The sequence below is a fragment of the Salmo trutta genome, chromosome 16, assembly GCF_901001165.1.
Source record: "Salmo trutta chromosome 16, fSalTru1.1, whole genome shotgun sequence".
Taxonomy (NCBI): Eukaryota; Metazoa; Chordata; class Actinopteri; order Salmoniformes; family Salmonidae; genus Salmo; species Salmo trutta.
In genome coordinates, this window is record NC_042972.1 from 1,377,845 (window position 1) to 1,401,820 (window position 23,976).

General features: G+C 45.3%; 1 protein-coding gene across 2 annotated transcripts in view; it reads right to left on the reverse strand.

Moving 5' to 3' along the window:
• ptpdc1a (protein tyrosine phosphatase domain containing 1a) overlaps positions 1–23,976 on the reverse strand; it is a 62,356-nt gene that overhangs the window by 21,539 nt on the left and 16,841 nt on the right. For both annotated transcript variants that reach the window (XM_029692722.1, XM_029692721.1), the window contains exons 3-6: positions 18,039–18,210; positions 5,844–5,924; positions 4,468–4,586; positions 1,803–1,940 (exon numbers count right to left, since the gene is read on the reverse strand). In XM_029692722.1, the coding sequence (XP_029548582.1) occupies positions 1,803–1,940; positions 4,468–4,586; positions 5,844–5,924; positions 18,039–18,210 (510 nt within the window). The remainder of the gene's footprint in view (positions 1–1,802; positions 1,941–4,467; positions 4,587–5,843; positions 5,925–18,038; positions 18,211–23,976) is intronic.

The window sequence follows — 23,976 nt, forward strand, 5'->3', positions numbered from 1 at the left end:
TTATAATGTACCCTGTCCTCCCCAGCCCATTATAATGTACCCTGTCCTGCCCCCCCATTATAATGTACCCTGTCCTCCCAGCCCATTATAATGTACCCTGTCCTCCCCAGCCCATTATAATGTACCCTGTCCTCCCCAGCCCATTATAATGTACCCTGTCCTCCCCAGTCCATTATAATGTACCCTGTCCTCCCCAGCCCATTATAATGTACCCTGTCCTCCCCAGTCCATTATAATGTACCCTGTCCTCCGCAGCCCATTATAATGTACCCTGTCCTATACCCCCATTATAATGTACCCTGTCCTCCCCAGTCCATTATAATGTACCCTGTCCTCCCCAGCCCATTATAATGTACCCTGTCCTCCCCAGCCCATTATAATGTACCCTGTCCTCCCCAGACCATTATAATGTACCCTGTCCTATACCCCCATTATAATGTACCCTGTCCTCCCCAGTCCATTATAATGTACCCTGTCCTCCCCAGTCCATTATAATGTACCCTGTCCTGCCCAGCCCATTATAATGTACCCTGTCCTCCCCAGCCCATTATAATGTACCCTGTCCTATACCCCCATTATAATGTACCCTGTCCTCCCCAGCCCATTATAATGTACCCTGTCCTCCCCAGTCCATTATAATGTACCCTGTCCTCCCAGCCCATTATAATGTACCCTGTCCTCCCCAGTCCATTATAATGTACCCTGTCCTCCCCAGCCCATTATAATGTACCCTGTCCTCCCAGCCCATTATAATGTGCCCTGTCCTCCCCAGTCCATTATAATGTACCCTGTCCTCCCCAGCCCATTATAATGTACCCTGTCCTCCCAGCCCATTATAATATACCCTGTCCTCCCCAGCCCATTATAATGTACCCTGTCCTCCCCAGCCCATTATAATGTACCCTGTCCTCCCCAGCCCATTATAATGTACCCTGTCCTGCCCAGCCCATTATAATGTACCCTGTCCTCCCAGTCCATTATAATGTACCCTGTCCTCCCCAGTCCATTATAATGTACCCTGTCCTCCCCAGTCCATTATAATGTACCCTGTCCTCCCAGCCCATTATAAATGTACCCTGTCCTCCCCAGTCCATTATAATGTACCCTGTCCTCCCCAGCCCATCATAATGTACCTGTATCTGTCCTCCCCAGCCCATCATAACTTACAGTGCCTTGCGAAAGTATTCGGCCCCCTTGAACTTTTCGACCTTTTGCCACATTTCAGGCTTCAAACATAAAAATATAAAACTGTAATTTTTTGTGAAGAATCAACAACAAGTGGGACACAATCATGAAGTGGAACGAAATTTATTGGATATTTCAAACTGTTTTAACAAATAAAAAACTGAAAAATTGGCCGTGCAAAATTATTCAGCCCCCTTAAGTTAATACTTTGTAGCGCCACCTTTTGCTGCGATTACAGCTGTAAGTCGCTTGGGGTATGTCTCTATCAGTTTTGCACATCGAGAGACTGAAATCTTTGCCCATTCCTCCTTGCAAAACAGCTCGAGCTCAGTGAGCCGAATACTTTCGCAAGGCACTGTACCTGTATCTGTCCTCCCCAGCCCATCATAACTTACCTGTATCTGTCCTCCCCAGCCCATCATAACTTACCTGTATCTGTCCTCCCCAGCCCATCATAACTTACCTGTCCTGTACCTGTCCCCCTCCCAACCATTCATAATGTACCTGTCCCCCTCCCAACCATTCATAATGTACCTGCCCCCGCCCCAGCCCAATATAACGTACCTGTCCTGTTCTGCCCAGCCATGTGACGTTATGATTGGGTATATTTTATGTACCTGTCCTCCCGAGGCCGGCGTGACAGTGGACGGCCATCTTTCCCTCCTGGATGGCGAACGACATCACCTTTACCATGTCCAGTATAGTAGTCAGGGACGCCACACCGTAGTCCTTCCAGCCAAAATTATAGAAATAAACTGGAAACAGAGGACAGAAAATACGACTTCTCACAGGCTGAACACGACGGGCATCCCAAAAGGACACACTATTCCCTATATAATGGAAACTATTGACCAAAGCGGTGCAGTATATAGAGAATAGGGTGCCAATTGAGACGCAGTAAGAACATGAACTACAATCTACCCTAATGATGTGTTTATACATTGTTACAAAGAATGGCCAGAAGTATAGAGAATGGTGTCGTCTGCGTAGAGGGGGATCAGAGAATCACCAGCAGCGAGAGCGATGACGTGTTATACATTGTTACAACGTAAAATTCAACCTGAAGAATGATGTTCGGTGTTCCGAATGCCAAGGGAACATCCGAGCAGTATACACTACCGAAGACTCGCAGTACTACCGAAGACTCGCAGTACTACCGAAGACTCGCAGTACAACCGAAGACTCACAGTACAACACACTCGCAGTACAACACACTCGCAATACTACACACTCGCAGTACTACACACTCGCAGTACTACACACTCGCAGTACTACACACTCGCAGTACTACACACTCGCAGTACTACACACTCGCAGTACTACACACTCCGTGAATCATTTATTTGGGCTGCAATCTGAGGCTGGTAACTCTAATGAACTTATCCTCTGCAGCAGAGGGAACTCTGGGTCTTCCTTTCCTGTGGCGGTCCTCATGAGACCCAGTTTCATCATAGCACTTGATGGTTTTTGCGACTGCACATATATAGATATATATATAAAAATAAAGTGCATTCGGAAAGTAATCAGACCCCTTGACTTTTTCCACATTTTGTTACGTTACAGCCTTATTCTAAAATGGATAAAATAGTTTTTTTGCCTCATCAATCTACACACAATACCCCATAAAGACAAAGCAAAAACAGGCTTTTTAGAAATTTGTAGAAAAAAAAAAAAAAAAAAACCAGAAATACCTTATTTACATAAGTATTCAGACCCTTTGCTATGAGACTCAAAATTGAGCTCAGGTGCATCCTGTTTCCATTGATCATCCTTGAGATGTTTCTACAACTTGGAGTCCACCTGTGGTAAATTCAACTGATTGGACATGATTTGGAAAGGCTCACACCTGTCTATATAAGGTCCCACAGTTGACAGTGGATGTCAGAGCAAAAACCAAGCCATGAGGTCGAAGGAATTGTCCGTAGAGCTCCGAGACAGGATTGTGTCGAGGCACAGATCTGAGGAAAGGTACCAAAAATGTCTGCAGTATTGAAGGTCCCCAAGAACACAGTGGCCTCCATCATTCTTAAATGGAAGAAGTTTGGAACCACCAAGACTCTTCCTAGAGCTGGCCGCCCGGCCAAAATGAACAATCGAGGGAGTAGGGGTCTTGGTCAGGGAGGTGACCAAAAACCCGATGGTCATTCTGACAGAGCTCCAGAGTACCTCTGTGGAGGTGGGAGAACCTTCCAGAAGGACAGACATTTCTGCAGCACTCCACCAATCAGGCCTTTATGTTAGATTGATTGGCCAGACAAAAGCCACTCCTCAGTAAAAGGCACATGACAGCCCGCTTGGAGTTTGCCAAAAGGCACCTAAAGACTCAGATCATGAAAAACAAGATTCTCTGGTCTGATGAAACCAAGATTCAACTCTTTGACCTGAATGCCAAGCATCACGTCTGGAGGAAACCTGGCACCATCCCTACGGTGAAGCATGGTGGTGGCAGCATCATGCTGTGGGGATGTTTTTCAGTGGCAGGGACTGGGAGACTAGTCAGGATCGAGGAAAAGATGAACAGACCAAAGTACAGAGAGATCCTTGATGAAAACCTGCTTCAGAGTGCTCTGGACCTCGGACTGGGGCGAAGGTTCACCTTCCAACAGGACAACAACCCTAAGCACATAGCCAAGACAACGCAAGAGCGGCTTCGGGACAAGTCTCAACATCCTTGAGTGGCCTAGGCAGAGCCCGGACTTGAACCCGATCAAACATCTCTGGAGAGACCTGAAAATAGCCTTGCAGCAACGCTCCCCATCCAACCTGAGAGAGCCTGCAGAGGATCTGCAGAGAAGAATGTGATAAACTCCCCAAATACAGGTGTGCCAAGCTTGCGGCATCATAACCAAGAAGAGTTGAGGCTGTAATCACTGCTAAAGGTGCTTCAACAAAGTACTAAGTACAGGGAATGAATATTTACATAAATGTGATATCATTTTTTTTATTTAAAAACCTGTTTTTGCTTTGTTATTATGGGGTATTGTGTGTAGATTTATGAAGATTATTATTATTTTTTCAATCAATTTTAGAATAAGGCTGTAATCTAACAAAATGTGGAAAAAGTCAAGGGGTCTGAATACTTTCCGAAAGCACTGTATAGACATATCACATTTGAAATGTTTCTATTCCTTTGACACTTATGTGAGTGTAATGTTTACTGTTCATTTTTTATTGTTTATTTCACTTTAGTATCCATTTCACTTGCTTTAGCTATGTAAACATATGTTTCCCATGCCAATAAAGCCCTTTGAATTGAATTGATTGAGAGGTAGAGATACTCACTGCCAGCCTCCATGAACATCTCAGGTCTGTAGGTGAACCCAGAGTCATGTTCCAGAGGGTTACCACAGCTGGCGTGTTCCCCGGGACGCTGCAGGTTGATCACCGTACGAAGGCCACACCTGGAGGGAACATGTTGCCAGCTATCAGCACCACCAACAGGCCTACACATCACACCTGAAAACACCAGGAGACCACTACCTGTCACTAGCTATTAGCACCACCAGGAGACCACTAGCTATTAGCACCACCAGGAGACCACTAGCTATTAGCACCACCCGGAGACCACTAGCTATTAGCACCACCCGGAGACCACTAGCTATTAGCACCGCCAGGAGACCACTAGCTATTAGCACCGCCAGGAGACCACTAGCTATTAGCACCACCAGGAGACCACTAGCTACTAGCACCACCAGGAGACCACTAGCTATTAGCAAAACCAGGAGACCACTAGCTATTAGCAAAACCAGGAGACCACTAGCTACTAGCACCACCAGGAGACCACTAGCTACTAGCACCACCAGGAGACCACTAGCTATTAGCACCACCAGGAGACCACTAGCTATTAGCACCACCAGGAGACCACTAGCTATTAGCACCGCCAGGAGACCACTAGCTGTCACTAGCTATTAGCACCACCAGGAGACCACTAGCTGTCACTAGCTATTAGCACCACCAGGAAACCACTAGCTATTAGCACCACCAGGAGACCACTAGCTATTAGCACCGCCAGGAGACCACTAGCTATTAGCACTGCCAGGAGACCACTAGCTGTCACTAGCTATTAGCACCACCAGGAGACCACTAGCTATTAGCACCGCCAGGAGACCACTAGCTATTAGCACCACCAGGAGACCACTAGCTACTAGCACCACCATACTAGCACCACCAGGAGACCACTAGCTATTAGCACCGCCAGGAGACCACTAGCTATTAGCACCGCCAGGAGACCACTAGCTATTAGCACCGCCAGGAGACCACTAGCTGTCACTAGCTATTAGCACCACCAGGAGAACACTAGCTATTAGCACCACCAGGAGACCACTAGCTATTAGCACCACCAGGAGACCACTAGCTGTCACTAGCTATTAGCACCACCAGGAGAACACTAGCTATTAGCACCGCCAGGAGACCACTAGCACCGCCAGGAGACCACTAGCTATTAGCACCACCAGGAGACCACTAGCTGTCACTAGCTATTAGCACCACCAGGAGAACACTAGCTATTAGCACCACCAGGAGACCACTAGCTATTAGCACCGCCAGGAGACCACTAGCTGTCACTAGCTATTAGCTAGTGGTCTCCTGTTGCTGCTAATAACTAGTGACAGCTAGTGTTTTGTCTTCTAAAACACCAAACACCAAACAAAGGAGAATACCTTGTAAACTGCTCAATGATATTGTATTTCTCGAGTATTTCAGTAGAAGGCCTTGCCATCGCCAGCAAGTTGTCAGTTATCCTGCAGAGAAAGAGAGAAAGAGACACAGAGCGAGAGCGAGAGCGAGAGCGAGAGAGAGAGGAATTACATGGTGATTACACATCAGGACAATTCACACACCGTTAATGAATCATATACATGTAATATTAATTATTTGAACAGAGCAGCCCGGAAAGCAAGCAGATGAATGACGCTACCAGTTAAGCTGCTGGGCATTAGTTACTGGCCATGTGTGGCAGCGGAGGAGCGTGTGTATTGATTACTTTGTGTTTACTTATTGATCAGGTATCTTATTTACAATAGGACACCACCCAGCTTGCTGCCTCAGACATGGGAGGAGCAGCGTAGCAGAGGACTTACAGGAAAAATACAGAATATATAGGATACACAGAGAATATAGAATACACAGGGAATATAGAATACACAGAGAATGTAGAACACACAGGGAATATAGAACATGCAGAGAATATAGAATACACAGAGAATATAGAACACACAGGGAATATAGAATACACAGGGAATATAGAATACACAACACAGAGAATATAGAACACACAGGGAATATAGAACACACAGGGAATATAGAACACACAGGGAATATAGAACACACAGGGAATATAGAACACACAGGGAATATAGAACATCCAGAGAATATAGAATACGCAGAGAATATAGAATACACAGAGAATATAGAATACACAGAGAATACAGAATACACAAAGAATACAGAATACACAGATAATATAGAATACACAGATAATATAGAATACACAGATAATATAGAACAGTGGTAGGCCTGATCATCGACAACGATGAGACAGCCTACAGGGAGGTCAGAGACCTGGCCTTGTGGTGCAAGGATAAAAACCTCTCCCTCAACATGATCAAGACAAAGGAGATGATTGTGGACTACAGGAAAAGGAGGACCGAGCACGCCCCATTCTCATCGACAGGGCTGTAGTTTTTCAGGTTCAAGTTCCTTTGCTATTCCATGCGAGAAATTGCCAAGAAACTGAAGATCTCGTACAACGCTGTGTACTACTCCCTTCACAGAACAGCGCAAACAGGCTCTAACCAGAATAGAAAGAGGAGGAGAAGGGTCCGGTACACAACTGAGCAAGAGGACAAGTACATGAGAGAGTGTCTAGTTTGAGAAACAGACGCCTCACAAGTCCTCAACTGCCAGCATCATTAAAATGGTACCAGCAAAACACCAGTTTCAACGTCAACAGTGAAGAGGCGACTCCGGGATGCTGGCCTTCAAGGCAGAGTTCCTCTGTCCAGTGTCTGTGTTATTTTGCTCATCTTTTATTTTTATTGACCAGTCTGAGATATGGCTTTTTCTTTGCAACTCTCCTTAGAAGGTTTCTGTTTCTCAAACTAGACACACTCTAATGTACTTGTCCTCTTGCTCAGTTGTGCACCGGGGCCTCCCACTCCTCTTTCTATTCTGGCTAGAGCCAGTGTGTGCTGTTCACTCCTTTTTTCTTATACATTTTGCATATTTATTTATCTGTTTTACTATAATTTTTTAGGGGGTGCTTACAGCATTAATATTGCGGACAGATTGTTGTTCCATCAATGTAATAGTCTGCATCATTTCCAATCCCCTTATATTTTTGGGGTAAATATATATATTTATATTCATACCCACATATATTTATATGGCCAATATACCGCAGCTAAGGGCTGTTCATTGCATGACGCAACGCAGAGTGACTGGATACAGCCCTTAGCCGTGTATATTGGCCATATATCAAAGACCAGAGATGCCTTTTTGCTATTATAAACTGGATACCAACCTAATTAAAGCAGTAAAAAGAAATGCCTTGTCATACCAGCTGTATACGGTCTGATATACGACGGCTGTCAGCCAATCAGAATTCAGTGTGCTCCTGGCAATGCAAATAGCCTAGGTAGCAATTTGATTAGCTGTTCAGGAGTCTTATGGCTTGGGGGTAGAAGCTGTTTAGAAGCCTCTTGGACCTAGACTTAGCGCTCCGGTACCGCTTGCTGTGGGTAGCAGAGACTATGATGGCTGGAGTCTTTGACAATTGTTAGGACCTTCCTCTGACACCTCCAAATATTTTCAGCCTCCTGAGGGGGAATAGGCTTTGTCGTGCCCTCTTCACAACTGTCTTGGTGTGTTTGGACCATTCTAGTTTGTTGTTGATGTGGACACCAAGGAACTTGAAGCTCTCAACCTGCTCCACTGCAGCCCCGTCGATGAGAATGGGGCGTGCTCGGTCCTCCTTTTCCTGTAGTCCACAATCAACTCCTTTGTCTTGATCACGCTGAGGGAGAGGTTGTTGTCCTGGCACCACACGGTCAAGTCTCTGACCTCCTCCCTATAGCCTGTTGTGTCATCAGCAAACTAAATGAAGGTGTTGGAGTCGTGCCTGGCCGTGCAGTCATGAGTGAACAGGGAGTACAGGAGGGGCCCGCATGTTGAGGATCAGCGTGGCAAATGTGTTGTTGCCTACCATTACCACCTGGTGAGGCCCATCAGGAAGTCCAGGATCCAGTTGCAGAGGGAGGTGTTTAGTCCCAGGGTCCTTAGCTAAGTGATGAGCTTTGAGGGCACTATGGTGTTGAACGCTGAGCTGTAGTCAATGAATAGCATTCTCACATAGGTGTTCCTTTTGTCCAGGTGTGAAAGGGCAGTGTGGAGTGCAATAGAGATTGCATTATCTGTGGATCTGTTGGGGCGGTATGCAAATTGGAGTGGGTCTAGGGTTTCTGGGATAATGGTGTTGATGTGAGTCATGACCAGCCTTTCAAAGCACTTCATGGCTACGGACGTGAGTGCTACAGGTCAGTAGTCATTTAGGCAGGTTACCTTGGTGTTCTTGGTCACAGGGACTATGGTGGTCTGCTTGAAACATGTTGATATTACAGACTCAATCAGGGACATGTTGAAAATCTCAGTGAAGACACCTGCCAGTTGGTCAGCACATGCCCGGAGCACACGTCCTGGTAATCCGTCTGGCCCCGCATCCTTGTGTATGTTTACCTGTTTAAAGGTCTAACTCATGTCGGCTACGGAGAGCGTGATCACACAGTCGTCCGGAACAGCTGATGGTCTCATGCATGTCTCAGTGTTGCTTGCCTCAAAGCGAGCATAGAAGTGATTTAGCTCATCTGGTAGGCTCATGTCACTGGGCAGCTCGTGGCTGTGCTTCCCTTTGTAGTCTGTAATAGTTTGCAAGCACTGCCACATCCGACGAGCGTCAGAGCCGGTGTAGTACGATTCGATCTTAGTCCTGTTTTGACTCTTTGATGGTTCGTCAGAGGGCATACCGGAATTGCTTATAAGCTTCCGGGTGTCCGTAGTATATCCCTCGCGTCCGACTCATTGAAGAAGAACTCCTCGTCCAATTTCAGGTGAGTAATCCCAGTTATGATGTCCAGAAGCACTTTTCGGTCATAAGAGACAACGCAAATTATTATTATTTTTTTTAAAATAAAAATAGCATGGTTGGTTAAGAGCCGATAAGATGGCAGCCCTCCCCTCCGCCGCCATTTGACCATGAAGGCCTGATTCACACAGTTTCCTCTGAACAGTTGCTGTTGAGATGTGTCTGTTATTTGAACTCTGTGAAGCATTTATTTGGGCTGGTAACTCTAATGAACTTGTCCTCTGCAGCAGAGGTAACTCTGGGTCTTCCTTTCCTGTGGCGGTCCTCATGAGAGCCAGTTTCATCATAGCGCTTGATGGTTTTTGGCGACTGCACTTGAAGAAATTGAAATGTTCCACATTGACTGACCTTCATGTCTTAAAGTAATGATGGACTGTCGTTTCTCTTTGCTTATTTGAGCTTTTCTTGCCAAAATATGGACTTGGTCTTTTACCAAATAGGGCCATCTTCTGTATACCACACCTACCTTGTCACAACACAACTGATTGGCTCAAACGCATTAACAAGGAAATAAATTCCACAAATTAACTTTTAACATGGCACACCTGTTAATGGAAATACATTCCAGGTGACTACCTCATGAGGCTGGTTGAGAGAATGCCAAGAGTGTGCAAAGCTGTCATTAAGGCAAAGGGTGGCTACTTTGAGGAATCTAAAATATATTTGTTTGGTTACTACATGATGCCAAATATGTTATTTCATAGTTTTTATGTCTTCATTATTCTGCAATGTATAAAATTGTAAAAATAAAGAAAAACCTTGGAATGAGTAGGTGTGTCCAAACTTTTGACTGGTACTGTATATTTAATACTTTTAGACTCTTACTCAAGTAGTATTTTACTGAGTGACTTTCACTTTTACTTGAGCCATTTTCTATTAAGGTATCTTTACTTTTACTCAAGTACGACATTTTTCCACCACTGGAAAACACAGAGAATATAGAACATACAGAGAATAGAATACACAGATAATATAGAATACACAGAGAATATAGAACATATAGACAATACAGAATAGACAGAGAATATAGAATACAGAGAATATAGAATACACAGAGAATATAGAATATAAAGAGAATATAGAATACAGAGAATATAGAATACACATAGAATATAGAATACAGAGAATGTAAAATATAGAACTCAGAATATTGAATACACAGAGAATGCAGAATACAGAGAAGGTAAAATATAGAATACACAGAGAATTCAGAACACACAGCATAGTCTACACACACAGTCACAAACAGAAGGCCCACACAAAGGGCATTATATGAATGGACCTAAACATAGGCCAGAGCCAAAACCCAGAGTCCATCTAATTTTCACCAGGAGGAGTAGCAAGACTAGGGCTGTTGTAGTGACCGTATTACCGCCATACCGGTGGTCATGAGTCATGAAGGCAGTCAAATTCCACGTGACTATTTAGTCATGGTAACTAGGCTTCTCCAAGCTCTGATGCTGCTGCTGGTCATTAGTAGCCTAACAAACTAGCTAACTGCCTGCTACTCAGCACTCTATTGTCTCTATAATCACTCTGACATCATTGCAAATGTAATGGAAAATCTAATCAAACACTTCATGAGAGCCCATGAGCTCATGTATCTCTATAGTCTATGAAATTGAGTGAGAAAACAGACTGATGGCCTCTATTTAAAATAGGACGAACCCATCAGCTTTCTATAGGCTAGGCCTACTATATTTATTTCTCAACTTTCCTAATATTAAGCACATCGCTTATCTTTACAACAGGAGTAAAGCCTACCTGGCTGGCATGAAAATGAACCACAGAAAAAGCGTCCTCCATTCGCTATTTAAGTGCAGAGCTGACAAGTATTTTTTCCCCTTTTGATACAGGTGCATGATAAGGGTGCATTCTAAATCAACTAACTTCACACATATATTATTTAGTAAATGTAAAGACAATATTAAATCAAGAATAGTCTGATGGGTGACAATATTACCCAATCACCTGTGAATTATATATTATCACTTGTGAATGATGCCCAGCATAAGGCAGGAAACAACACCTTTTTTTTAAAAACTTTTTCTAATCATAGTCGCACACCTCATGTAGTCTAGCCCACAGGCCTACAGTGCCTTGCAAAAGTATTCATCCCCCTTGGTGTTTTTCCTATTTTGTATCATTACAACCTGTAATTTAAAAAAAAAAAATCTGGATTTCATGTAATGGACATACACAAAATAGTCCAAATTGGTGAAGTGAAAAAAATAACTTGTTAAAAAAAATTATACAAAAAAAAATAAATATGGAAAATTGGAGCTTGCATATGTATTCACCCCCTTTGCTATGAAGCCCCCAAATAAGATCTGGTGCAACCAATTACCTTCAGAGGTCACATAATTAGATAAATAAAGTCCACCTGTGTGCAATCTAAGTGTCACATGATCTCAGTATATATACACCTGTTCTGAAAGGCCCCAGAGTCTGCAACACCACTAAGCAAGGGGAACCACCAAGCAAGCGGCACCATGAAGACCAAGGAGCTCTCCAAACAGGTCAGGGACAAAGTTGTGGAGAAGTACAGATCAGGGTTGGGTTATAAAAAAATATCTGAAACTTTGAACATCCCACGGAGAACCATTAAATCCGGAATTTAAAAAAAAAATGGAAAGAATATGGCACAACAACAAACCTGCGAAGAGAGGGCCGCCCACCAAAACTCACGGACCAGGCAAGAAGGGCATTAATCAGAAAGGCAACAAAGAGACCAAAGATAACCCTGAAGGAGCTGCAAAGCTCCACAGCGGAAGAAAAAAATAAGCAAACATGTTTAGTGTTCGCCAAAAGGCATGTGGGAGACTCCCCAAACATATGGAAGAAGGTACTCTGGTCAGATGAGACTAAAATGTTGCTTTTTGGCCATCAAGGAAAACACTACAGTGAGGGAAAAAAAGTACTTGATCCCCTGCTGATTTTGTACGTTTGCCCACTGACAAAGAAATGATCAGTCTATAATTTTAAACGTAGGTGTATTGAACAGTGAGAGACAGAATAACAACAAAAAAATCCAGAAAAACGCATGTCAAAAATGTTATAAATTGATTTGCATTTTAATGAGGGAATGGCTAGATGTGCCAAGCTTATAGAGACATACCCCAAGAGACTTGCAGCTGTAATTGCTGCAAAAGGTGTCTCTACAAAGTATTGACTTTGGGGGAGGGGTGAATAGTTATGCACGCTCAAGTTCAGTTTTGTTGTCTTGTTTCTTATTTGTTTTACAATAAAAAATATTTTGCATCTTCAAAATGGTAGGCATGTTGTGTAAATCAAATGATACAAACCCCCCCCCAAAAAAATCTATTTTAATTCCAGGTTGTAAGGCAACAAAATAGGAAAAATGCGAACGCGGGTGAATCCTTTCTCAAGCCACTGTATATGTTTTGAGAAGGGCTGAAAAAGGCATGGATTTTTTCTAAGGGTGCATTATGGCCACACAAATGGGATGCAACCAGGAAATTCGAGGCATTATCAAGTGCTTCTCAAATTATGAATGAGAGACTGACGAAGTGTGTACAGCCTGCGCAACAAAAAACAAAGCAGAGCTCATGCCTTTCAAACAACTTTTTAAAAATTATCATTAGTCGCATCATGCAGCCTTATAATGTATTAAAAATCTAAACATATACTTATAAAATGTAGATGTTCCAAAGGTCTACATCAGTGGCTTGTAGAATATGTGTGGAAGCCAGGTGATGATAAAGGTGTTTAAGTTAATTAATGACCAATTACCGTGAAATGAACAGTTATTTGCTTGACAATCACCGGCTGCCTAAATTTAGTGACCGCCACAGCCCTAAGCAAGACACAGACAGAGGCCACAGCCAATCTCATTTTCACCAGGTCCTTATCCACCTGGACCAAAGGAACACCTATGTGAGAATGCTGTTCATTGACTACAGCTCAACGTTCAACACCATTGTGCCCATAAAGCTCATCACTAAGCTAAGGACCCTGGGACTAAACACCTCCCTCTGCAACTGGATCCTGGACTTCCTAACGGGCCTCACCAGGTGGTGAGGGTAGGTAACAACACATCTGCCATGCTGATCCTCAACACCAGTTCCCTCAGGGGTGTGTGCTTAGTCCCCTCCTGTACTCCCTGTTCACCCACGACTGCATGGCCAGGCACGACTCCAACACCATCATTAAGTTTACTGATGACACAACAGTGGTAGGCCTGATCACCGACAACAATGAGACAGCCTATAGGGAGGAGGTCAAAGACCTGGCAGTGTGGTGCCAGGACAACAACCTCTCCCTCAATGTGAGCAAGACAAAGGAGCAGATCGTGGACTACAGGAAAAGAATGTCCCAAACAGGCCCCCATTAACATCGACGTGGCTGAAGTGGAGCGGGTCGAGAGTTCCAAGTTCGGTAGCGTCCACATCAACAAACTATCATGGTCCAAACACACCAAGACAGTTGTGAAGAGGGCAAGACGATGCCTTTTCCCCCTCAGGAGACTGAAACAATTTGGCATTGGTCCTCAGATCCTCAAAAAGTTTTACAGCTGCACCATCAAGAGCATCCTGACCGGTTGAATCACCGCCTGGTATGGCAACTGCTCGGTATCTGACCATAATGCTCTACAGAGGGTAGTGCATACGGCCCAGTACATCACTGGGGCCAAGCTTCCTGCCATCCAGGACCTCTATACCAGGCAGTGTCAGAGGAAGGCCCTAGAAATTGTCAAAGACTCCAGTCACCCTAGTCATAGACTGTTCTCTCTGCTACCGCACGGCAAGCAGTACCGGAGCGCCAAGTCTAGGTCCAAAAGGCTCCTTAACAGCTTCTACCCCCAAGCCATAAGACTGCTGAACAATTAGTCAAATGGCCTCCCGGACTATTTACACTGACCCCCCCCCCCCCCCCCTTTATTTTTACACTGCTGCTACTCGCTGTTTATCATCTATGCATGGTCACTTTACCCCTACCTACCTGTACAAATTACCTCGACTAACCTGTACCCCCGCACATTTACTCAGTACCGGGCCCCCTGTATAAAGCCTTGTAATTTTTATGTAATTCGATTGTGTTCCTTTTTATTTTTACTTTATTTAGTAAATATTTTCTTAACTCAATTTTCTGAACTGCACTGTTGGTTAAGAGCTTGTAAGTAAGCATTTCATGGTAAAGTCTACACCTGCTGTATTTGGCTCATGTGACAAATAAAAATTTGATTTGAAATATGAACACTTGATCAAATAATTATTTTTTTATTTAACTAGGCAAGTCAGTTAACAACAAATTACGGGCGATATTGATTTGATTTTTAGGAATAAACCATTCCGTTTTAAACAGGGTGCCTGTGAGAACCATGTGGGTTGTTATTACTGGTGGGGATTGCAGCTGGGATGGGGTTAGCGGGTGCTGCAACATTGCCCACTCCTGATGCTGCGGCTGCGAGCTGGTCCTACAGGTGATTCCCATTCTGCTGCAGAGGCTGGTCCTACAGGTGATTCCCATTCTGCTGCAGAGGCTGGTCCCACAGGTGAATCCCATTCTGCCAATGGGGCTGGTCCTACAGGTGATACTCATTCTGCTGCAGAGGCTGGTCCTACAGGTGATGCCCATTCTGCTGCAGAGGCTGGTCCTACAGGTCATACTCATTCTGTGGCAGAGGCTGGTCCTACAGGTGATGCCCATTCTGCCGCAGAGGCTGGTCCTACAGGTGATACTCATTCTGCCGCAGAGGCTGGTCCTACAGGTGATGCCCATTCTGCTGCAGAGTCTGGTCCTACAGGTGATCCCCATTCTGCTGCAGATGCTGGTCCTACAGGTGATTCCCATTCTGCTGCAGAGTCTGGTCCTACAGGTGATGCCCATTCTGCTGCAGAGTCTGGTCCTACAGGTGATTCCCATTCTGCCAATGGGTCTGGTCCTACAGGTGATACTCATTCTGCCGCAGAGGCTGGTCCTCCAGGTGATCCCCATTCTGCTGCAGAGGCTGGTCCTACAGGTGATGCCCATTCTGCTGCAGAGGCTGGTCCTACAGGTGATGCCCATTCTGCTGCAGAGGCTGGTCCTACAGGTGATGCCCATTCTGCTGCAGAGGCTGGTCCTACAGGTGATCCCCATTCTGCGGCAGAGTCTGGTCCTACAGGTGATCCCCATTCTGCTGCAGAGTCTGGTCCTACAGGTGATCCCCATTCTGCCGCAGAGGCTGGTCCTACAGGTGATCCCCATTCTGCTGCAGAGGCTGGTCCTACAGGTGATTCCCATTCTGCTGCAGAGGCTGGTCCTACAGGTGATGCCCATTCTGCTGCAGAGGCTGGTCCTACAGGTGATCCCCATTCTGCCAATGGGGCTGGTCCTACAGGTGATACTCATTCTGCTGCAGAGGCTGGTCCTACAGGTGATACTCATTCTGCTGCAGAGGCTGGTCCTACAGGTGATGCCCATTCTGCTGCAGAGGCTGGTCCTACAGGTGATGCCCATTCTGCTGCAGAGGCTGGTCCTACAGGTGATGCCCATTCTGCTGCAGAGGCTGGTCCTACAGGTGATACTCATTCTGTGGCAGAGGCTGGTCCTACAGGTGATGCCCATTCTGCCGCAGAGGCTGGTCCTACAGGTGATACTCATTCTGCCGCAGAGGCTGGTCCTACAGGTGATGCCCATTCTGCTGCAGAGTCTGGTCCTACAGGTGATCCCCATTCTGCTGCAGAGGCTGGTCCTACAGGTGATTCCCATTCTGCTGCAGAGTCTGGTCCTACAGGTGATGCCCATTCTGCTGCAGAGTCTGGTCCTACAGGTGATGCCCATTCTGCTGCAGAGTCTGGTCCTACAGGTGATTCCCATTCTGCCAATGGGTCTGGTCCTACAGGTGATACTCATTCTGCCGCAGAGGCTGGTCCTACAGGTGATCCCCATTCTGCTGCAGAGGCTGGTCCTACAGGTGATGCCCATTCTGCTGCAGAGGCTGGTCCTACAGGTGATGCCCATTCTGCTGCAGAGGCTGGTCCTACAGGTGATGCCCATTCTGCTGCAGAGGCTGGTCCTACAGGTGATACCCATTCTGCGGCAGAGGCTGGTCCTACAGGTGATCCCCATTCTGCTGCAGAGTCTGGGCCTACAGGTGATCCCCATTCTGCTGCAGAGGCTGGTCCTACAGGTGATCCCCATTCTGCTGCAGAGGCTGGTCCTACAGGTGATCCCCATTCTGCCGCAGAGGCTGGTCCTACAGGTGATCCCCATTCTGCCGCAGAGGCTGGTCCTACAGGTGATATCCATTCTGCCACAGAGGCTGGTCCTACAGGTGATCCCCATTCTGCTGCAGAGTCTGGTCCTACAGGTGATCCCCATTCTGCCGCAGAGGCTGGTCCAGGTCTCCATCATCCTCAGGCTCCACAATATCCTGGTTGTTGAGGCAGCCAACTGACAGCATCATCATTCTGAACAGCCAACTGACAGCATCATCATTCTGAACAGCCAACTGACGGCAGTCCATCATTGTCGCCAGGACAACAAATACAGCTGCCATGAAAGCAGAATACATGGCTAACGACGACAGATAGACAGCAAGGACGATGAGATGTGGTGAGTTGCCGCCGCAGGTAACGTTAAATTGTGTGTGGTGTCTGTCTCGAGCCGCATATCTTACTACATATCTATCTATCTATCTATCTCTAGACCCATATATTTTACTACATATCTATCTATCATCCATCCATCTACCTACCTATCTTACTACCTCTCTCTCTATATCTAACTCTCTTACTACTTCTCTATATCTATCTATCCATCTATCTAGATCTCTCTCTCTCTATATATATCTAACTACTTATCTATATAACTACCTATCTATCCATCTAGATCTATCCATCTTACTACCTATCTATCCATCTTACTACCTATCTATCCATCTAACTACCTATCGATCCATCTCACTACCTATCGATCTATCTATCCATCTCACTACCTATCGATCCATCTATCCATCTCACTACCTATCGATCCATCTATCCATCTTACTACCTATCGATCCATCTATCCAGCTTATTACCTATCTATCCAACTACCTACCTACCTACCTACCTACCTACCTACATACCTACCTACCTACCTACCTACCCATCCATCCATCTATCTAACTACCTATCTATCTATCTTATTACCTATCTATCTTATTACCTATCTATCTATCTATCCAACTACCTATCTATCTATTTATCTTACTACCTATCTATCTATTTATCTTACTACCTATCTATCTAACTACCTACCTATCCATCCATCTTACTACCTATCTATCTATCTATCTATCTTATTACCTATCTATCTATCTTATTACCTATCTATCTATCTTATTATCTATCTATCTATCTATCTTATTACCTATCCATCTATCTATCTATCCAACTACCTATCTATCTATTTATCTTACTACCTATCTATCTATTTATCTTACTACCTATCTATCTATTTATCTTACTACCTATCTATCTAACTACCTACCTATCCATCCATCTTACTACCTATCTATCTATTTATCTTACTACCTATCTATCTATCTTATTACCTATCTATCTATTTATCTAATTACCTAACTATCTATCTTATTACCTATCTATCTATCTTATTACCTATCTATCTATCCAACTACCTATCTATCTATTTAATTATCTATTTATATTACTATCTATCTATAAGCCCAGAAGAGAGACAGAGGACTGACACAGGCTGTTAGACTCACCATGAGGAGTACAGTCCCTTAACGGCCTGCTCCTTGTCACTCCAGCGGGCCGGGTTCTCGTATTTACAGGCCCTCCCTCCACACGCCATGGAGCACTGCATGTGACCTGGGATCACATGTCTCAAAGTCTCCCCCACCTTGGTGTACTTGGCTGTGGGGACCCGAGTACTGACTGCAGAGAGAGAGAGAGGGAAAGAGAGAAAAGAGGAGAGATCAACAAGCACATCCCACTAGGCTACATACTATCATGCAGTCCCGTGTGGCTCAGTTGGTAGAGCATGGTGTTTGCAACGCCAGGGTTGTGGGTTCGATTCCCACGGGGGACCAGTACGGAGAAAAAGAATTGTATGAAATGTATGCATTCATTACTGTAAGTCGCTCTGGATAAGAGCGTCTGCTAAATGACTAAAATGTAAATTCTGTGTTATCAGGCTACATCATCCCCATTCTGTGTGACCAGACTACATCATCCCCATTCTGTGTGACCAGACTACATCATCCCCATTCTGTGTGACCAGACTACATCATCCCCATTCTGTGTGACCAGACTACATCATCCCCATTCTGTGTGATCAGACTACATCATCCCCATTCTGTGTGATCAGACTACATCATCCCCATTCTGTGTGACCAGACTACATCATCCCCATTCTGTGTGACCAGACTACATCATCCCCATTCTGTGTGATCAGACTACATCATCCCCATTCTGTGTGACCAGGCTACATATTCTCCTGCTGTATTTCACATTGGCTTTTCTCATAAAACAACAGACAACTATTTGAAAACACACGTTCTCAGACGAAACATTTCCCCTAGCAACTAAAGCCTTCTCCTCCCCTCGTTAATGTGGGCTGGCATCTCAGCGTCTTTACCTCAAGGTAAACTAAACACACAAGACTAGAAAATGTCTTCGCATCGTTAAAGTGGAAGTGACCTAGACTGGTCACAGATCTGTCAGTGCTTCAACCAGCTCCTCTGACTAGCCCTGTCATACTGAGTTCAGACAGATCTGGACCAGCCAGGTTAACAGAGATGTTCAGACAGATCTGGACCAGCCAGGTTAACAGATCTGGACCAGCCAGGCCAGCAGTGGGTCTGTACAAAGCAAGAGAAGCCTTGATTGTGATCTAGCAGTGCCATTACATTGGCGTGGTCCCGTGGCCGTGCCTGTGTTGCTCCTCAGCCATATCTGTCTCTGTCTCTCTCTCTGTGTCTAACCTTTAACCTCGTATTTGTCTCTCTGCTGTTCTAGTATCTGTGAGGCACCCAGCGTCTAGCTCAGCGTCTAGCTCAGCATCTCAACCTTTGACAGGTTCAACAATCCCGTCTCTCCCTCACTGTGACATCATTGACAGTCCCTATGTGTCCCGCTGCCTGCACACCCACCCGACTGTCTCCCTCTCTCTCCCGCTATGCTTGTACTGTCTAGTCCCCCTCTGTCTCCGCTGTCTTCAAGGTCCCCCTCTGTCTCCGCTGTCCTCAAGGTCCCCCTGTGTCTCCGCTGTCCTCAAGGTCCCCCTGTGTCTCCGCTGTCCTCAAGGTCCCCCTGTGTCTCCGCTGTCCTCAAGGTCCCCCTGTGTCTCCGCTGTCCTCAAGGTCCCCCTGTGTCTCCGCTGTCCTCAAGGTCCCCCTGTGTCTCCGCTGTCCTCAAGGTCCCCCTGTGTCTCCGCTGTCCTCAAGGTCCCCCTGTGTCTCCGCTGTCCTCAAGGTCCCTCAGGCTCCTTGTCTAACTGACACAGTCCTCCTAGAAGCCTCTGTTTAATCCTGTGGCATGGAGCCTCCCTCTCCCTCTCCCTGCCCTGTCTAACCAGCCCCTCCCTCTCCCTGCCCTGTCTAACCAGCCCCTCCCTCTCCCTGCCCTGTCTAACCAGCCCCTCTCTCTCTCTCTTTCCCTCTCTCTCTCCCTCCCTCCCTCCCTCCCCCTGCCCAACCAGCCCCTCTCTCTCCCTCCCTCTCCCTGCCCTGTCTAACCAGCCCCCCTCCCTCCCTCCCTCCCTCCCTCCCTCTCCCTGCCCTGTCTAACCAGCCCCTCTCTCTCCCTCCCTCCCTCTCCCTGCCCTGTCTAACCAGCCCCTCTCTCTCCCTCCCTCTCCCTGCCCTGTCTAACCAGTGTATTGACAGTCAGTGAGGCTGCCTGCCCTGTCTAACCAGTGTATTGACAGTCAGTGAGGCTGCCTGCCCTGTCTAACCTGTGTATTGACAGTCAGTGAGGCTGCCTGCTGGCTAAACTGAGCGATCAAGTGACTCATCACCACAGTAGCCCGCTGGCACAAAGAGAGGCATGGGAGGCCAACACAATCCATCATTACATTCACCACACAATCACTGTCCCCATGACAACCAACTCACTCCTAAATCATCGCCGGTCTGTCGGTGTGTTCATTATGGACTGACGGTGGTGATGGAGTACTGGCCTCCCGTCATAGGGCTCTGGTCAAAAGTAGTGCACTATATAGGGAATAGGTCCCATTTGGGGCCGCACTCAGCGAATAAACACATAATGGGTTTGGAATGAATCTGTTATTCTAGTGTTTCCATCTCATCAACAATAAGAGCGGTTTATGTAACAGAAGAACACAACGAGATGTTGTTCTGATAAGGAGAGAGAGCTGCTGTTCAAACCTCCAGAGATCAGAGAGAGAGAGAGAGAGAGAGATCAGAGAGAGAGAGAGATCAGAGAGAGAGAGAGAGAGATCAGAGAGAGAGAGAGAGAGAGAGAGAGAGAGAGAGAGAGAGAGAGAGAGAGAGAGAGAGAGAGAGAGAGAGAGAGAGAGAGAGAGAGAGAGAGACAATTGGAGGTGTACCTGTGGATGTATTTCAAGGCCTACCTTAAAACTCAGTGCCTCTTTGACATCATGGGAAAATCAAAAGAAATCAGCCAAGACCTCAGAAAAACAATTGTAGACTTCCACAAGTCATTTTCCAAACGCCTGAAGGAGACGCGTTCTGTCTCCTAGAGATGGACGTACTTTGGTGCGAAAAGTGCAAATCAATCCCAGAACAACAGCAAAGGACCTTGTGAAGGTGCTGGAGGAAACAGGTACAAAAGTATCTATATCCACAGTAAAACAAGTCCTATATCGACATAACCTGAAAGGCCGCTCAGCAAGGAAGAAGCCACTTCTCCAAAACCACCATAAAAAAGCCAGACTACGGTTTGCAACTGCACATGGGGACAAAGATCGTACTTTTGGGAGAAATGTCCTCTGGTCTGATGAAACAAAAATAGAACTGTTTGGCCATAATGACCATCGTTATGTTTGGAGGAAAAAGGGGGAGGCTTGCAAGCCGAAGAACACCATCCCAACCGTGAAGCACGGGGGTGGCAGCATCATGTTGTGGGGGTGCTTTGCTGTAGGAGGGACTGGTGCACTTCACAAAATAGATGGCATCATGAGGGGGGGAAATTATGTGGATATATTGAAGCAACATCTCAAGACATCAGTCAGGAAGTAAATGCTTGGTCGCAAATGGGTCTTCCACATGGACAATGACCCCAAGCATACTTCCAAAGTTGTGGCAAAATGGCTTAAGGACAACAAAGTCAAGGTATTAGAGTGGCCATCACAAAGCCCTGACCTCAATCCTATAGAACATTTGTGGGCAGAACTGAAAAATCGTGTGCGAGCAAGAGGCCTACAAACCTGACTCAGTTACACCATCCAAATTCACCCAACTTATTGTGGGAAGCTTGTGGAAGGTTACCCAAAACATTTGACACAAGTTAAACAATTTAAAGGCAATGCTACCAAATACTAATTGAGTGTATGTAAACTTCTGACCCACTGGGAATGTGATGAAAGAAATAAAAAGCTGAAATAAATCTCTCTACTATTATTCTAACATTTCACGTTCTTAAAATAAAGTGGTGATCCTAACTGACCTAAGACAGGGAATTTTTACTAGGATTAAATGTCAGAAATTGTGAAAAACTGAGTTTAAATGTATTTGGCTAAGGTGTATGTAAACTTCCGACTTCAACTGCATTATGAGAGTGAGAGAGAGCTGCTGTTCAAACCTCCAGTGATTACATAGTGACATGAATCCTCTGGTGTGAGGTAAAGTAAGTAGTCTGTCCTTTATAACAATATACAGTATAGCTACCTCTCCTTTCAAGAGGTACAGTGCATTCGGAAAGTATTCAGATCCCTTCCCTTGTTCCACATTTTGTTACAGCCTTATTCTAAAATGTATTAAATGAAAATGTTTCCTCAATCTAAACACAATACTTCATAATGACAAAGCAAAAACACGTTTTTCAAAAAAAAAATTGCTAATGTATTGAAAATAAAAAAACAAATACCTTATTTACATAAATATTCAGAGTCTTTGCTATGAGACTCGAAATTGAGCTCAGGTGCATCCTGTTTCCATTGATCATCCTTGAGATGTTTCTACAACTTGATTGGATTTGGAAAGGCACACACCTGTCTGTCTATATAGGGACACACAGTTGACAGTGGATGTCAGAGCAAAAACCAGGAATTGTCCGTAGAGCTCCGAGACAGGATTGTGTCGAGGCACAGATCTGTGGAAGGGTACAAAACAATTTCTACAGCACTGAAGGTCCCCAAGAACACAGTGGTCTCCATCATTCCTAAATGGAAGACTTTGGGAACCACCAAGACTCTTCCTAGAGCTGGTCGCCCGGGAGAGAAGGGCCTTGGTCAAGGAGGTGACTAAGAACCCGATGGTCACTCTGACAAGAGCTCCAGAGTTCCTCTGTGGAGATGGGAGAACCTTCCAGAAGGACAACCATCTCTGTAGCATTCCACAAATCAGGACTTTATGTTAGATTGATTGGCCAGACAAAAGCCACTCCTCAGTAAAAGGCACATGACAGCCTGCTTGGAGTTTGCCAAAAGGCACCTAAAGGACTCTCAGACCATGAAAAACAAGATTCTCTGGTCTGATGAAAACCAGCTTGAACTCTTTGGCATGAATGCCAAGCGTCACGTCTGGAGGAAACCTGGCACCGTCCCTATGGTGAAGCACGGTGGTGGCAGCATCATGCTGTTGGGATGTTCTTCAGCGGCAGGAACTGGGAGACTAGTCAGGATTTAGGGAAAGAACAGAGCAAAGTACTGAGAGATCCCTGATGAAAACCTGCTCCAGAGCGTTCAGGACCTCAGACTGGTGCGAAGGTTCACCTTCCAACAGGACAACAACCCTAAGCACACAGCCAAGACAACGCAGGAGTGGAACAAGCACCTGCCAAAGGTGCTTCAACAAAGTACTGAGTAAATGGTCTGAATACTTATGGAAATGTGATATTGCAGGGTTTTTTTTATATACATTTGCAAAAATGTCTAAAGACCTGTTTTTGCTTTGTCATTATATTGTGTGTAGATTGATGAGGGGGAAAAAATGATGTAATCCATTTTAGAATAAGGCTGTAACGTAACAAAATGTGGAAAAAGTCAAGGGGTCTGAATACTTTCCGAATGCACTGCAAATACTTAGGCATTTGGATTGATATGGATTTGACATTTAAAAAAACATATACACAGAACAAAAATCTAAACGCAACATGCAACAATTTCAAAGATTTTGCTGAGTTACAGTTCATATAAGGAAATCAGTCAATTAAAATGAATTAATGAATTACTTAGGCCCTAATCTATGGATTTCACATGACTGGGCTGGCCTGGGAGGGCATAGGCCCAGCCAATCAGACGGAGTTTTTCCCCCACAATAGGGAAATACTTCCGTTTAATATGCTTCTTGATAAACCACACGCTGGATGGATTATCTTGACAAAGGAGAAAATACTTACTAACAGGGATGTAAACAGATGTGTACAAACATTTTGAGAAATAAGCTTCTTTTTATTTGTAAGTATGGAACATATCTGGGATCTTTCATTTCAGCTCATGATACCAACACTTTACATGTTGCGTTTATATTTTTTGTTCAGCGTAGATGACTTGGTTAA